At 43.2% G+C, this 14537-nt stretch overlaps 2 protein-coding genes across 3 annotated transcripts in view; one reads left to right on the top strand and one right to left on the bottom strand.

Annotated features, from left to right (window-relative positions):
- cd276 (CD276 molecule) overlaps positions 1 to 6899 on the bottom strand; it is a 100773-nt gene extending 93874 nt beyond the window's left edge. The window contains exons 1-2 of the mRNA XM_053866258.1: positions 6670 to 6899; positions 520 to 615 (exon numbers count right to left, since the gene is read on the bottom strand). Coding sequence (XP_053722233.1) covers positions 520 to 565 — 46 coding nt within the window. The 5' untranslated portion in view covers positions 566 to 615; positions 6670 to 6899. The remainder of the gene's footprint in view (positions 1 to 519; positions 616 to 6669) is intronic.
- Positions 6900 to 7260: 361 nt separating this feature from the next.
- Positions 7261 to 12580, top strand: LOC128758969 (ubiquitin-like protein 7). Of its 2 annotated transcripts, XM_053865509.1 has the most exons (11): positions 7261 to 7383; positions 7603 to 7796; positions 7995 to 8114; positions 8186 to 8271; positions 8395 to 8479; positions 9965 to 10022; positions 10088 to 10221; positions 11275 to 11324; positions 11405 to 11572; positions 11640 to 11753; positions 11811 to 12577. In XM_053865509.1, exons 2-11 carry the CDS (start codon positions 7619 to 7621, stop codon positions 11949 to 11951), a joined length of 1134 nt encoding a protein of 377 aa, XP_053721484.1. In that variant the 5' UTR covers positions 7261 to 7383; positions 7603 to 7618; the 3' UTR covers positions 11952 to 12577. The 2 variants fall into 2 exon arrangements, with proteins under 2 accessions (XP_053721484.1, XP_053721485.1); XM_053865510.1 differs by lacking the exon at positions 7261 to 7383 and having other exon boundaries at positions 11811 to 12580.
- Positions 12581 to 14537: the final 1957 nt, after the last annotated feature.

The raw sequence follows: 14537 nt of genomic DNA, 5'->3' as shown, positions 1-14537 counted from the left end.
AGAAGCCGAGGGCAAAAACTGGGATGTGCAAGAGGAGCAGTTCTACTCTGAGCCTCTAAGAGATGACGCAGCTTCAATTTCGAAATGACTGTCCACACGGTGTTTAGAGAAAACTGCCGTAAATTCCGGTTGATAGAGCGCAACTATAGAGACTGGACACAGGTTCCGTCCAGAGTTGCAGAGAATTAGCTAGTCATTGTAAAAGATGAGACACATTAGTTGCAGCAACTGAGAAGCATACGATAGAAGTCACAGATTTTCAGGGCTGCGGTGTTTCTAACAAACTTGTGATTTAATCGGCCGGATGAGCGCGAAGATGAATGTGCGAGCTTATGTGGACGGATGAGGGCTTGAACAGGGAACTCCAACTATTGGAAGATTAGTTTTTAGTATTGGACTCATCTGAACTGTTGTTTTGCCCAGTGAAGCCTTTGAAGGCAGAAGACTAATGGGCCCGGCGGGTGTGTGGTTTAACAGGCGGTGCACAGACTCAGATCTAATGGCAGGGGAGACACCCACCGATCGCTTGGACGACCAGCATGGCGGGCAGCAGCAGGGACAGCATGGTCTTCCAGGGTGGATTAAAACAGCAGCTCCACGTCTTCAGACACAGCACTGGAGGGAGAAAAACACAGACATCAGACGTGGGAGAAGATTACTACTGCAGCAGCACAACGGCGTGACAAAACACAGAGGACGTGTGGGGGATTCAGGAGAGAGAAACATGAGACATTAAACTGTCTCCGAGCTGACAATTATTGTGTGTCTGCGTGTGTGTCTGCTTTATAACTGATCTGACGGCATGTGGGCTGTGAAGGTTTTAGTATTTCTATCCTATAATGAGTGCAGCTGTGCAGACAAATGGGAACTTCCAAACTTGACAGGAAAAGCCAATTCATTCTTCTTTGTTTTTGCCATCCAGGGGGAAAACAATACTTGAAAAAAAACAAAAAACACTTCTACCTCCACTCTCACGGTCATGACAGATTTCACTTTTGTCTCTGCAGAACTTTGGATTGGAAACTTGTTTCACTCATTTTAAGTTTGCTTTACACCGTGAACTTAAGAGTTATTGATCACCAACTGATGAAAGTTGAGTTGAGGGAAAAGACGACTCTGATAACAATATATTTCAGAAACTGTCTTGCAGAATAGCACAATGAATCGCCACTCCTGTAATATACGATATTACTGCCAACATACAGCCCTACTAATGACTGTTTTAACAATTGACAAGTCACTCGCTACCTCAAAGATTAGTTAAGTATGTTGTTTCGGAACTTTATATTTGAATTTGAATTGCTCAAACTGTGGTGTAAAAGGCATGTGTCCTTTGAAATTGCCCCATACTTTTTGGGTCGCATACAGATTGCAGCCCTAAAAAAATGTCAATGTGATGAATCTGCATTCTTTTTAACAACTTATCTTTATGAGGTTTTTCAATGTGTATTACGTTATCTCACTTTGTGCCAACGTAGAACACTATTGGCCAAAAGATGCACAGAAATCAGAGCAAAATACTCTATCCAGAGTAGCACCAGTGAGCTGTCTATCTCAGTATCATTCACAGAGTCTTGGCAAGCATTATTCAATTTTGTGTGTAAAATTGTGAGTAGTAAGTTTTATGAAGACGTCCATAATGTCTTTTTTTAAACGATTTGGTGATATAAAGATGGCGGAATGTCAGCAAAAGTCAAGTCAAATCATCAGAATCCAGTAAACATAGGTAGACAAAATGTTTATGTGGCTTGTGTCTTGCTTTCCGATTTACCACAGCTGACACTGATGCTTTGAGCATCTGTATGTTTCAGTTGTGTAGATGCTTCTTGTATTGTGTATCAGTTGAATCTATTGTGTGAATGTTCTTATTCCTCTTTTGCCAGTGAGATCAGTTTGGGACCAGCATACTGAAGGGTGCTATATTAAAATGTTTATACATGATCAAGAAAATAATTGAAATAAAGAAAATAAAAGTATAGATAACATTTTTCTGAGGTCAAAAGGTTCATCCATGTGCATCACTGTGGGTTTATCATAGCTCCTGATCTATCCCTGTCCTCTCTGTCATCACTGCGTGATCAGTTTCCTCTTCCTCCTACTTTCTATTCCTCTTTTCCTGTAAGCTGCGTGACGAGCTTTGACTCCATTCTCCATCTTGAGAGTGTCGAAACTGAGAACTACTTCACAGATTTGTTTTGAGTCACTTCTTTTTTTAGAATTAATTACAAAAACTCTGTTGTGTTCCTCAACTCCACTCAAAATAAAATATAGAATATGGATAACAAAATGTATAATACAAAATATGGAACCAAATAAATGTAGGTGATCAGTACCAAGAGTGACTTCAGCTCTGCTTTCTGGTTTACCACGGTAATGACCTCCAAAATTGGAGCTACAGAAGGGTTTAAAAGAAACATGCTGATGCTCAGTAGCTGGTCTGACTTCAAGCAGCTCTTCATTTATGTGGTCAGATTGAGGAAGTCGAGTTTCCACAACAACTCACCAGCTGTGCTCAGGACTTCCACAGCCCCTCTCCACTGCTAGAACAATCAGAACGTCCTCACAGCCCATCATCTCTTAAAATGAGCCACTTACATACAGCCCAGAACATGAAGACAGCAGACTGAAAAATTCCCCTTCAACTTTCCTCGCACCAAACCACAGCCTGAGTCAGCGTGTGTCGCCCAGACACCAGGAAGGCTTTTTAACTGGATGAGTCAGGAGCTGAGGAGACCCCACAGCAGCGAGTATACCCCAATTTTACGGTCTAGCTCAAAGCAGCAGACGGAAACAAGCTGAGCTCCGTGGAAACGTGTGAATTAAGAGGCCGGTTTGCACCCGGAAATATGTGATAAGGTTTTAACAGGCGTCTTCAGGACACTTGGAAGAATATTCATTCATCAATTTACTCATTTATTTCGCTGCGTGTGAGCGGAGTGGATGGAACCCTGCAGAGCAAAATACTTCAACAGTCGCTGATATGAATTACAGGTATTAGCAGTGTTGACTTTCATTGTGTGTGTGCGCGTGTGTGTGTTCTTGTACTTCTATCTTTGTGAGAACCTGTGTGCGTTTATAATCAGAGTGAGGACATTTTGGCTGGTCCTCGTTTTGTCAAGCCTCATTTTCAGGGTTAAAACTACAAAATACCAAGGTTATTATAATTGGATTTTAGTTTGGTTAAGAGCAAAAGAGGCTGGGGAAGGCATAATATCAATGAATGTCAATGACAGTCCTCACAAAGATAGGAAGTGTGTGTTCGCGTGTGGGTTTGTTTATCCGACTTGTTGGAGCTAATTCTTGACAAACTACTATCCTTATGAGGACCAAATGACTTCGTGAAGACATTTGGCAAATTGAGGCTGGACCTCGTCGAAATAACTGGGTCATTATCAATTGGGTTTCAGTTTGGTTCAGAGTCCTGGTTAAGGTTAGCCATGTGTTTTGGATGGTTAGCAGTCTTTTAGTTGGGAGGGAGGCATCTGGGCGTCTGCAAAACATGAAAAAAAATCGACGCCCGATTCTCGACCGTAGCTTGGGCCGCTGTATATGGCGGCATCTGGCGGCCAAGTACGGTCGAGATTCAGGCCTGTTTTTCAGACGTCCCCCTCGCTAAAAGCCTGATGGTTAGATTTTGCTCAGTCATTGTGGTCTCACACAAAAAAAGTGCTTGATGACATCACCACTGGTTGACTCATGAACCCGTCTACAGCTAATTTAACAGTTGGTCATTGACACCTATTAGTAGCCGTCCATCTTACTTGCTCTTGTTGATGAATTTTCCCTTTCTATATGTCGGAAAATCTGAGCTCTGATTGGCTGACGAGAAGAGTTCAGATTTTTCACACTGTGTGTACGATGAAATGGAACTCTGTCGCCCCAAATGTGGTGCATTCCTCACTGCCATAATGTAGTGCGACAGTTCGTCGCATGTGATCGCACCTCTATAGTGACTTTACGTGTAAACCACGTCGCTTTTGTCGCACAAATCTGATTTGCTGTGCACCTGAGTCACGGCCACTTTCTTACAGACAGATTCACTGCCCCCGAGTCCAACAGAGCACAACACGATGGCGACCAACAGACGTCTCTGACAGAGGAAGTCTTTGATCGCAGAGAGTCATGACTCATTTGACTCAAGTGGCTTGACACAAAGCGAGTTGGACTCCTTTATTCAACACAACTGTGTGTTCATAATGGAGCCATCGCAACAGGATTATACTTATATCTATATTTGTTCTAACGCCTCCTGGATCCTGAAGAGACAGACATGGCAACTTTTGATGAGACTTGAAGAGTGTTGGTCACTAAAAAGCAGTTTAATGTTCTCCCTTTAATGCCTTTTTTTTCGTGGAGCTATAAGACTGTTTCATTAAGTCACAGCACTATGGATAATTAAGCTTACTGCCGGGGTCAAAGGAAAGAGAAAGGAAGCACGGTGGTGAATTAAAACTCTGGAAATATCACTGAATATTATGACCGCCATTTGTGTGCAAAGTCTCAGCAACCGTTTTACTGCTCTCTCGCCGGCTCCCGCGGGACGATGGCCATATTTAGGCGCTGTAATTGTAATGAATCGGAGCGTTCCCGGGCTCGGGCGGATTCTCCGAGGACCCCGGCTGACATTATCAACCGGCACCTCCAGCCATCGCCAGCCACTCAACCCAGAATGATGAAGATGATCCCGACCTGAGAGATGAGGCCGGCTGGAATCGTCATGGGACGGGAGTGAGAAGTTCACATCAATTAGGACGATGACGTTTCAACGTGGAGCCACATAAAAGGACCTTAAAATGGCTGCTATATTCCTTTTGATTCTACTTTTAACAAAAGTTTAAACGGCCGTTCCGTCTCTTACAACCCAGCGCCACCTTTTGCTTCTGAAAGACGCATCACCACGCTCGAACCGGCTGCTGTTTCAAAACAAGAAGCTGAAAACGCTGACTTTACACCATTATGCGACAGATAATTGCTGCGAGACAAATGTGCGCTCGGATTTTATTTGTGGTTAGAGGTAGGAAATGCAATGTGGAAAATCCTGCACGAGGTAATTGAGTCTCACCTTTGTCAGGCGGCAGGCTTGATGTATAAGAGCAATAAGACGAAACAATATCATCATCCGCCTGCTGTCACATACTAAAATCACATCTGGAGCAATAACTCGGCGCTGCATTCTTGTCAAATGGCATTGTTATCTCCTGGCTGGATCAGTGATCACTTCCTGCAGTCTGGATGGTGAATGTTGCTTCCTCTGAATCCCACAGGAAGCAGCTGCATCTTCACAGCAGGCGGCGCTCTCACCCTCTCTCATCCATCAGAGGCAACAAGAGAATCCTGAATTGTGTCATTTATTCTCATATTTATTTACTCTGAAGCCATATTAATGCGAGAGAAAAAAACATTATTGTTTTCTGGATGTTCTTCCGCAATGTATGCCTGTTCTGGGAAAATAGTTTTCAGATGTAAAAACTAAGTGACTATTTATTATAGTAATTTATTTATTGGTGCTATTTTTGCTATATTTTAAAACTCTTATTTGAAAAAAACAATCCACTATTATTTTTTAGGCTGCAGTTTTATGATTAAATGTCATTCTGCTACCTAATACAAGTTTTATGTTATGTTACAAAAGAAAAAATATATATATATATTATTATGAAATCAATGCTGTCACTACAAATGAATTCTTTAGGGGAAAAAAAAAAAAAAAAAAAAATATATATATATATATATATATATATATATATATATATATATATATATATATATATATATATATATATATATAGAGAGAGAGAGAGAGAGAGAGAGAAGTTAATTTATTTTTATTTCTGTCCTGTAGAATTCATTTGTCGTGACAGCATTGATTTAATAATAATAATAATAATAATAATAATAATAAAATAGAATAAATATAAGTATAAGTATTGAAAGAGAGGATTTCAACATTTATTTATATTCTGGTAATATAATCACAATGGTAATAAAGACTATCACAGTACAGAGTGAAGACAGATAGAGGACTATATAAATCCCTTTTCGGAGGTTCCTACGAGAAATTCCAGGCTGCAAGTGGCTGTCAGACGGTGCAGTTTAAAAACATACGTACAACAATTGAAAATTCAATTAACTGTAGGGGAAAAATAAAAGGGACAATTTTTTTTTCCTTCCCTTTTAACCTTATTTTTTTCATTCAGTTTTATTTTTTTTAAACCTCACATATGTGGCTGTGTGTATTTATAATGTATGTTTAGTAAATATAATCCAAAAGACAGTGTATAATAGCCAGGTGACGTCATTTACAGGACTGTTGACGTGGTACTGAGGTCACCTGCTTTGATTTATACGACTTGGCAGCCTAATGGAAGCTGTTACACCGATTGAAAAACCAGTACTCAGCTTTAGCCTCTGGAGGGCGCAGTATGACTCATTCATATTTTTTCATAGCTTTACAGCAAATAGCGCTGTTTATTTCACAGAGCATTTGCGTCAGTGTACTTCAATACACTTCACGTGCGCTTAGTGTTTTAACTTTCAACGAGTTGACACCAAGAAAAGTGAGAGTTTGAGGTTGAAGTTGCGGGGTTTCCCTCCTGCCAGCCAGCTGTTGCTCAGACATAAGCGAACAAACACAATAACACCATCAAGATAACTCGGAAAGTGACTCACCATTCCAGTCCAGCGTCTCTTAAAACTGCCCGGTGGCGACGACTCCTCCGTCCAGCTCAGTCGCAGTCACTTTCTAGGTCAGTACATCTCTCCAGAGCCCCAAAAAACGAGGCGCCAAAGGCGTAGACTGGCTCCTTTCGGTGTGTGGTGAAGCACAAGTGCGGTTTATCGCAGAGTTCGGTTCTGTTCCATTGATTTCTTCTTTCCTCACAAACCACTCCTTGCTTTTGTCCCGGGTGACGTCATACGGAGGGGGAAAGGGGTCTCCCGTGCACTGGACTCAGAGTTATGCGTTTGCTCAACACTGCACACTTGTTTGATTAATCCGGGTATAAAAAAAGGCAATAGTACGAATTAAACAAACGTGTTTATTTTGTGTTTATTGCTTCTTTCAAGATGGGTCTTATAAATGACGTACAGTCACTGAACGCAACACGAATCGCGACGGCTGTCTTTAAAGAGGCAATACGTGGAAAGAAAAATGCTCCGGGAGACCTGTCACATAATTTATAGGTGAATAGCTAAAACATTTAAATGCACGAATGTGTTCTTATTCATCTTACGAATTCACGTCTTTCTTTTATTTAGATTTCCGTTATTCAAAATAAGGCTTAATTCGCTCACAGTTGGATTTTCCATGCCTCTTGGCTGGACTACAAACGTCTCATTGGTCACGTGACGGAACCAGGAAGTGCCGTGTCAACAACGTATAAGGTGAGTGTGCAGATTCTAAATAAAGCCTCAGTTATTTGGTCGACTAAGTATTCTTTTCGTTAGTATTTTGTCCTCAACCCGGCGTTAGTTTCATGCCAACCGATATAAAATGGTTTGAGTCTCGTTATTCGATACAAAGAGACCTCGGTCTGGTTTAAGTTGCCAATCGCATCGAGGACACGTTACTCACCAAAACATGGATCTTTGTCTATATTCAAGGTTGAAAACTTCTGAAATGGCGTCCTCCCCGGACTGGCATTTGTCTCTGAAGCTGGTGGATCAGCCCAAATCCACGTTCCACTTCCCAGAGATGATGCCCGGTGATGTCCCACCAGGAGGATACCGGGTCGGGACTCTCAAACAGCTGGTGTCAGCCCAGCTCCCTGACTCCATCCCGGACCCTGAGCTCATAGGTCTGGTGTTCTAAGTACTATCAAAACCATTAACACCTTGTTGTGGGTTAAATCAGCGTCATCGTTTTAGCGACCGACAGGTCATTCATTCATGCTGTGAGGCTGCATTAACGGTACACAACATATCGTGGTGGGGATGAAGCAGACACTGTGGTGTAAGACAATGATGATAAAAAAAAAAAAAACATGTCTCCTCAGAGCTGGTGCACTGCGGACGTAAACTAAAAGACGAACTCACGTTAGATGCCTGTGGGATTCAGCCGGGATCCACTGTTCATATCCTGAAGAAGAGCTGGCTTGAACCTGAGAGCAATCCAGGTGTGTGTGACCTTTGACCCCAGAGCTCCATTCATGTCAAACCTCTCACATTTAACCGCTGTCCTCACCAGAGCCTGTGAACAGGGCGACGGCAGCTCGGGAGTTCAGGGTCTTCCACGCCGCCCTGCATTCGCTCAACTCAACGTACAGAGACTCTGTGAGTGGAACGCCAACTTCACTACAGTTAATATTGTTTACGTAAAGTTGAACTGTGTAGACCTCATTTTAGGTAGCTCAAATGCAGGAAGGATAACTGATGAGGTCTTCTCCTTCTGTTCAGGTCTATAAAATGTTGACAAATAAAGAATCTCTGGACCAGATTATAGTGGCCACACCAGGACTCAGATCAGACCCTGTGGCTCTGGGTAAGACCTTCCACGTCTGCTGAAACAAACCTTGAAATAAGGATCTACTGACAAACATTTTTTCACTCCCGATCCAATCCCAAAACCTGCATTTGGATTTCTGTTGACACCGATGTTATTGTGATGTTTGCTTTTTATGATCATCATTGCTGCGGAAACCATCACAGGACACATAGATGTAGACAACTATTGATGGGGCTTCTCACACCTATGGATCATTTAGAGCAGGGGTTCTTAACCTTACTGATCTTGAGGCTCACCTTTTCCAGAACAAATGGCTCCGGGGAATAGAACTGATTCATTACTGAGATTACTGATTTCTGATTTCAGAATTACTGATTTCATTTGTGTTCAATAACCATACACGTAAACAAACCGAAACCTTGTGAAATGACATGAAATCATCAGCGCAAAGATATTTGTCATGGAAAAGTCAAACCATGAGCAGAACCAGGTCTTCATCAAATTTACAAAAGAAAAAAAATGCAGTTGATGCAAACTGTTGAGAAAATTGAAAATGCGTACGTCATGAATACAGTTCTGAATAAAATAAATATAATGAAACATCTAAATATCAAATTCTTTTTTCATAAACTCTAAAGAAGATAAATGAAAGTGTTGCCATAAAATAATTTGAAAAACCAACAGGTGCTTTCATGCAGGCGACATCACTTCATCATTTTTTTTCTTTTCAACAATTTCTCCACTATCACAAATGTGGACCTGTCAAGTCAATGCAATGACACACTGCTGCCACCACATATGGCAAGTGTATTAAAACTGAGTATCTCAAGGCCCTGAGGTGTAAAAAAAAAAAAAAAAATCGTTTAGCGGCCCTCTAGGGGGCGCTCGTGGCCCAACCAGGGGCCTGGGCCCTATGGTTAAGAATCAGTGATTTAGAGCACAGGTGTGAACCCTAAAAGAGCCGTGTGGGTGCCGATTTTTGGACCGACTGATCAGGCGCACACAGTTTTAACAGTCAGGTGTCTGAAGCCTGCTTGTTTTTGGCCCTTTTGGGTTTCACTTTGACGCCCCTAATATAGAATCATCAATTAACCTCTGTAAGTGTATCAACTGCCCCTTAAAAGACTGGAAACATCCTGACTTTTCCATCAGTTTCACAGCAATAATAGCATGGTGTGACAGCCATTAACTGTGTCCCCATGTCTCGCCTGCAGCCTCACTCTCTTGATGCTTTCACCCTTTCAATGCCAGGTGCTTCAGACTTAAAGCCTCTTCTAGTTTATTTATGTCTCATTTATTTACCTAGTGAAACACAATCTAGTCTGAATGTAAATGCCACTGACTGGTGGAGGAACAGCGGGAGAGAAAAGGAAACTGAGTTAGAGATGAGGGGAAACCGTTCGGGGTCAATCATCGAATGAAGAAGAGAGTGCAGCCAGGGTGGCACAGGTGGTGACGACCGTGACGTGAAGCTTTACTGAACAGTTGAGCTCGCAGTGATGATGTCTTCACTCTTCTCAGGTGTGCTTCAAGACAAAGATCTGTTTGTGCAGTTCACTGACCCCAACATGCTGGACACGTAAGTGCGGGTCTTCGACTGTCTCTGGTGTGAAACAAATCCTTATGGTCTTGATGTGTGTGCAGGTTGATCAGCGCTCACCCGGCCCTTGTCAACGCCATCATCCTGGTGCTGCACTCCGTGGCCGGCAGCATGCCGCCGCAGTCCAGCAACAACTCCTCTCGAAGCGTCTCGGCAGGGTCCTACAGCGAAATGCCAGGTGAGGAAGGGGGAGACGAACGGTAGCTGAGATTAAGTCTCAGTATTTGTGGCCATTCTTGGAAGCCAAGTGAGCTACAGTGCGTAGAGCAGTGTTTTTCAACCGAGAGACGGATCAAGTGAGCCATGGGAAAATGATCCAGTTTCACCTCATGTGTCCAGAGATAGAGGTGGGCGATATGATGACATTAAATCATGATAGTTAGAAGGTGTTGAGGAGCAACCAAGGTGAGGCGATCACATGGATTCACTGCCATTCTTTCTCTCCACCCTACTGTAGAGCTCCAGTGTGTTGATCGCTGATCTGTCCCTCAGTCAAAGCAGCGCTGCTGTGGTGCGCCGCGCTCCTCTTCCCACACACTCACAGCCAAGAAGCTGCTCAAAAGCTTCAACAACTTCCAGCTGTTTTTAACTTGAACACAGACTTTCACGACAGAACGATGGAGGGACTAATGCTTGTCGGAAGGGTGACACCAAAGTCTCACTTAAAAACGTTGATGCTCACAGACTGCCAAAGTTTGGTTTAAAGGTTGTCGAAAAACTAAATGCACAACAGAGTAAATGTTCTCCAAAATGTGAAGAGAGAAAGAATTGTTTTTATGAAGCACGTTCAGGCAAAAAATGCTGAGGATTTGTCTGGAAACTCAAAACTACAATGGAAGCATGCAAAAGAGAAGATATAAAATCGAAACAGTTATGTAAAGTAAGTAAGTAAATAAATAAATCATGATATATTTTGCCATATAGCCCACCACTTTCTTGAAACAAATATATTTACTGCAATTTGTTTCTGCTAATAGCCCGGCAAATTAACAACCGGGTGTCAGTAGCTTCAGTTTTTCACAAATGAATAAGGATTTTCTATGGGGCACAAGTGCGCTTTGGCACATGTTCCTTTGGTGGTGAGCGCTGGGATTTTTTCAATGAACCAAGGGTGTTGTGGCTTGAAAAAGGTTGAAAAACAGGCTGAGAAATGGCTGTCTGCAATCTGCAATAGCACCACCAGATGTCTCTCTCCACTCACACTGTTCATTTTCTCCACTCATGTCTCCAGGAGGATTCATGTTTGAGGGAATGTCTGACGACGATGAGGATTTCCAGTCGGTGAGCTCGACAGGCGCCAGCCATCATGCGTTCATCAGACGTTCATTCTTCAACACGCGCTCTTGTTTTTCATGCTAAAGGGGAGCCCACCGGGCCCATCCAGCAGGGTCTCTGGAATCCGACCCGTGTCTCTGAGCCACACGGGCGCCGCCGGCCCTCGACCAATCACACAGAGCGAGCTGGCGACGGCTTTGGCGCTGGCCAGCACGCCAGAAAGCAGCGCTGTGACTCCCACCACCGCCAGTCAGGTACTTGACTCAGTTCCTGTTGATGCCTTTTAAGTTACGATACCTTGTTCTGCCTTTCTGATTCCAGTCCGACCCGTCAAGCAGCGCCGCACCTATGCCAGCGGGGACGCCGGTCAGCAACGACCTCTTCAGCCAGGCTCTCCAACAAGCTCTGCAGGCCACAAACATGTCCAGTTTACAGGTGAGGAGGCGCCATGTCTTTTGTTAGTCACCTCTCAAGCTGTTGTGCTGCCTTCAGGGACGCTGGCAGTCTCAGATGCAGCAGCTGCGGGACATGGGGATCCAGGACGAGGAGCTGATGCTCAGAGCGCTACAGGCCACGGACGGCGACATCCAGGCTGCCCTGGAGCTCATCTTCGCTGGAGGCCCGGGTCTCTGAACCTGTTCCACAAAAGAGCGAGAGAACATCTCGACTCACACGCAGCTGTAAACAAGCTCCACACTGTCCTTATTGTACTGAGTCTCTGTTATTATACGACCTTCATGAACGCCTCAGATGAAGACATTGCAGTTCTGACATCTCTACACAAGATGGCAGTGCTGTTTTATTATTATTATTATTATTATTATTATGGTTCTGTTCACAGTCATGAGTCAACGTCAATTATTTTAATAGACGTGAAAATTGTTTTCTTGCGACCGTTCTCAAATGGATTTATTACATTTCTAGTTGACAATAAAAAGCACACCCACAAAATGTGCGTCTTTTTAAAGAGCTCTCATCATCTGATCTGCCCCCCCACCTTCCCTCCTACGTTCCTCATCTTCTCTAATTGCCCTGCTTGGTTTTATTACCGCATCTGCGACGGCTCTATCAACCGATTGGTCTTCTTCACCAGGCCGAACGGCCCTCTGTGTGCCTCCGTCTTCATTTCCATTTCACATCCACACACACACACACACACACACACACACCTGCGGCTCGTTGATTGTCTCGACAGGAGTGTTTTAAAAATAAATTGTTTCCGCTGTGCAGAGGGAAGCGGCGGATTATCGGCGGCGGTAAACACAATTCAAATAAAAAGCAAATGTGTTGAAAAACTCGTGCGGGTTTGTCAGAGACGTCTTTAGACTGTGTGTTCCGTCAATCCCTTTAGCGGCTTTTCAGCCAATGGAGCAACGTCGAGCCCTTTTCATCCTCTGTCTACCCACGAGCGAGTTCAGGAAATGATCTCAGTTTAACCCCAGTTTATCTCTTCTGTGACCCACAGTGGAAAATAGAAACCCTGCCCCCTCCTTGCGAGTGAAATTTGGGACTTGATGCCTGACCTCATGGTGTCAAAGTCAAGGCCTGTGAGGGCAAACCCAGTCCATCAGCCCATTTTTTTTGGCCCTCGGGATGCGTGTCTCAAAATTAAATATTACAGCACCGTAGCCCTTCGTCTACCGTGGAAGTGTGTCTATCAAATCCATATTGTTGTCAGTTTGTCGCTCAAAATCACTCCTACGTATCGACTTTACAATCGTATACCACGTTTGAGTTTGTCACCCTTTCCTGCCGCCATCACCATTTGTACGTTACAAGAGAAAATGTGCTGCCAGGACACAACTCTTCAAAGTCAAAATTTCAACACACTCGTCTGGGATCCTTAGTTTTAACCCAAAGTTCGATCCCTGGAAGGAACAACGCGGTTCGCCTCGATGAGTTCACATTACGTCTTCTGTCCTTGCTCCGCCGTCCATCAATCCCACCTGCGTGTATCTCAGTTAGGTTCCGTGAGCCCGTCTGCTGAAGCTTCCCAGTTGAGTTGCGTGGCCTGTCAAGTCTGTGTCATGTGATTCTCCACCTCCAAGTTGTCAGGCCTGTCAGGAAATAAGTGGAAGAAACTTTCATCTTTACACTCTGCGATCATGGAATGGACATTGACACGGTATACAATTCTGTATTTCAAACGCACATATCACCTGACACCCTCCTGACAGGTGATCTACATACCCAAGCAGTGGTCATAATCCTTGTGAAATGTTACATCAGTTATTGGAGAGCATTTTTTTAATGAAAATTCCTTCACCTGACTCTTTTTTTTCTGTAACTGTGAGTGTTTATCTTGCAAGCATGTTCTACTCCATGAGTAGGGCCCACTAGATGGCACTCTTTGCACTAGAATCTTTGCATTTGAACAACTGTTTCGGTGACACCTCACATGTTTAAACCAAGAGTGCCACCTACTGAAGTCTGAAAATGAAAGGTGACGTGTCTCCACTGCCTCCACTCATGTGAGACATACGAACTCCATATTCAGTCTGAAGAAACAAACATGCAAGCCAAGGAATTTCTCCTCCCTTTCAGCCCTCTAGTGGATGAATGTGGAATTGTTCCCCGGTCATGAGGCGTGGGATGTCAAGTTGACAATCCTTTTTCAGCCTTCCACCACATGTTGTTCGCTGTGATCACAAACAGCAAGTTTGTCAGATCAGATATCAATCTCGAACCGACCTGGATGAAGTGCGGCCTGCGGGCCATATATGGTCCGATGCCTGTATTTTCATGGCCCGTTTGACATCAATCTAAAACTATAAGCATATGTCCTAATTTTTCTGCCTTTTTATGTTCTTTCTCTTTTGGTCACCACCACCACTTCAGCAGTAAATATAGCATGTTCTTGTTTTAAGACTCAAATTTTCTTCTTTTCATTGGCCATTTTTGTGATTTTCTTGTTCCTCAAAATGCATAGGAATACTGAAAATATATTTTGAAATAAACTGCCTTTCTATCTAGTCCATAGTGGATTTATATTCAAATTAATTGTGTATAAAATGAAATATTTCAATAGGTTTCATGGCATATTTAGACTTCTTTTTTTTCATTATATTTCATCTTCTCAGGTTCATTTTGTCTTAGTAGTATATATTTTGATGGATATTTTTCTGTCATGATTTGTAGTCACTGCTGTCTTTCTTTTGGCATGTTGGCCCCTCACAACCGTGACACTTTCTAATGTGGCCCTTTAGGAAATGTAATGTA

This window comes from Synchiropus splendidus, chromosome 5 (assembly GCF_027744825.2).
Source record: "Synchiropus splendidus isolate RoL2022-P1 chromosome 5, RoL_Sspl_1.0, whole genome shotgun sequence".
Lineage (NCBI taxonomy): Eukaryota > Metazoa > Chordata > Actinopteri > Syngnathiformes > Callionymidae > Synchiropus > Synchiropus splendidus.
This window is presented reverse-complemented; position numbering and strand designations above follow the sequence as displayed.

What these genes read in the sequence shown, in the direction of transcription:
- LOC128758969 (XM_053865510.1), top strand. Translation starts at nt 7,619, where the DNA reads ATGGCGTCCTCCCCGGACTGGCATTTGTCTCTGAAGCTGGTGGATCAG. An exon ending in ACTCAACGTACAGAGACTCT is followed by an intron (nt 8,272 to 8,394) that starts GTGAGTGGAACG and finishes CCTTCTGTTCAG; the next exon opens with GTCTATAAAATGTTGACAAA. An exon ending in GACCCCAACATGCTGGACAC is followed by an intron (nt 10,023 to 10,087) that starts GTAAGTGCGGGT and finishes ATGTGTGTGCAG; the next exon opens with GTTGATCAGCGCTCACCCGG.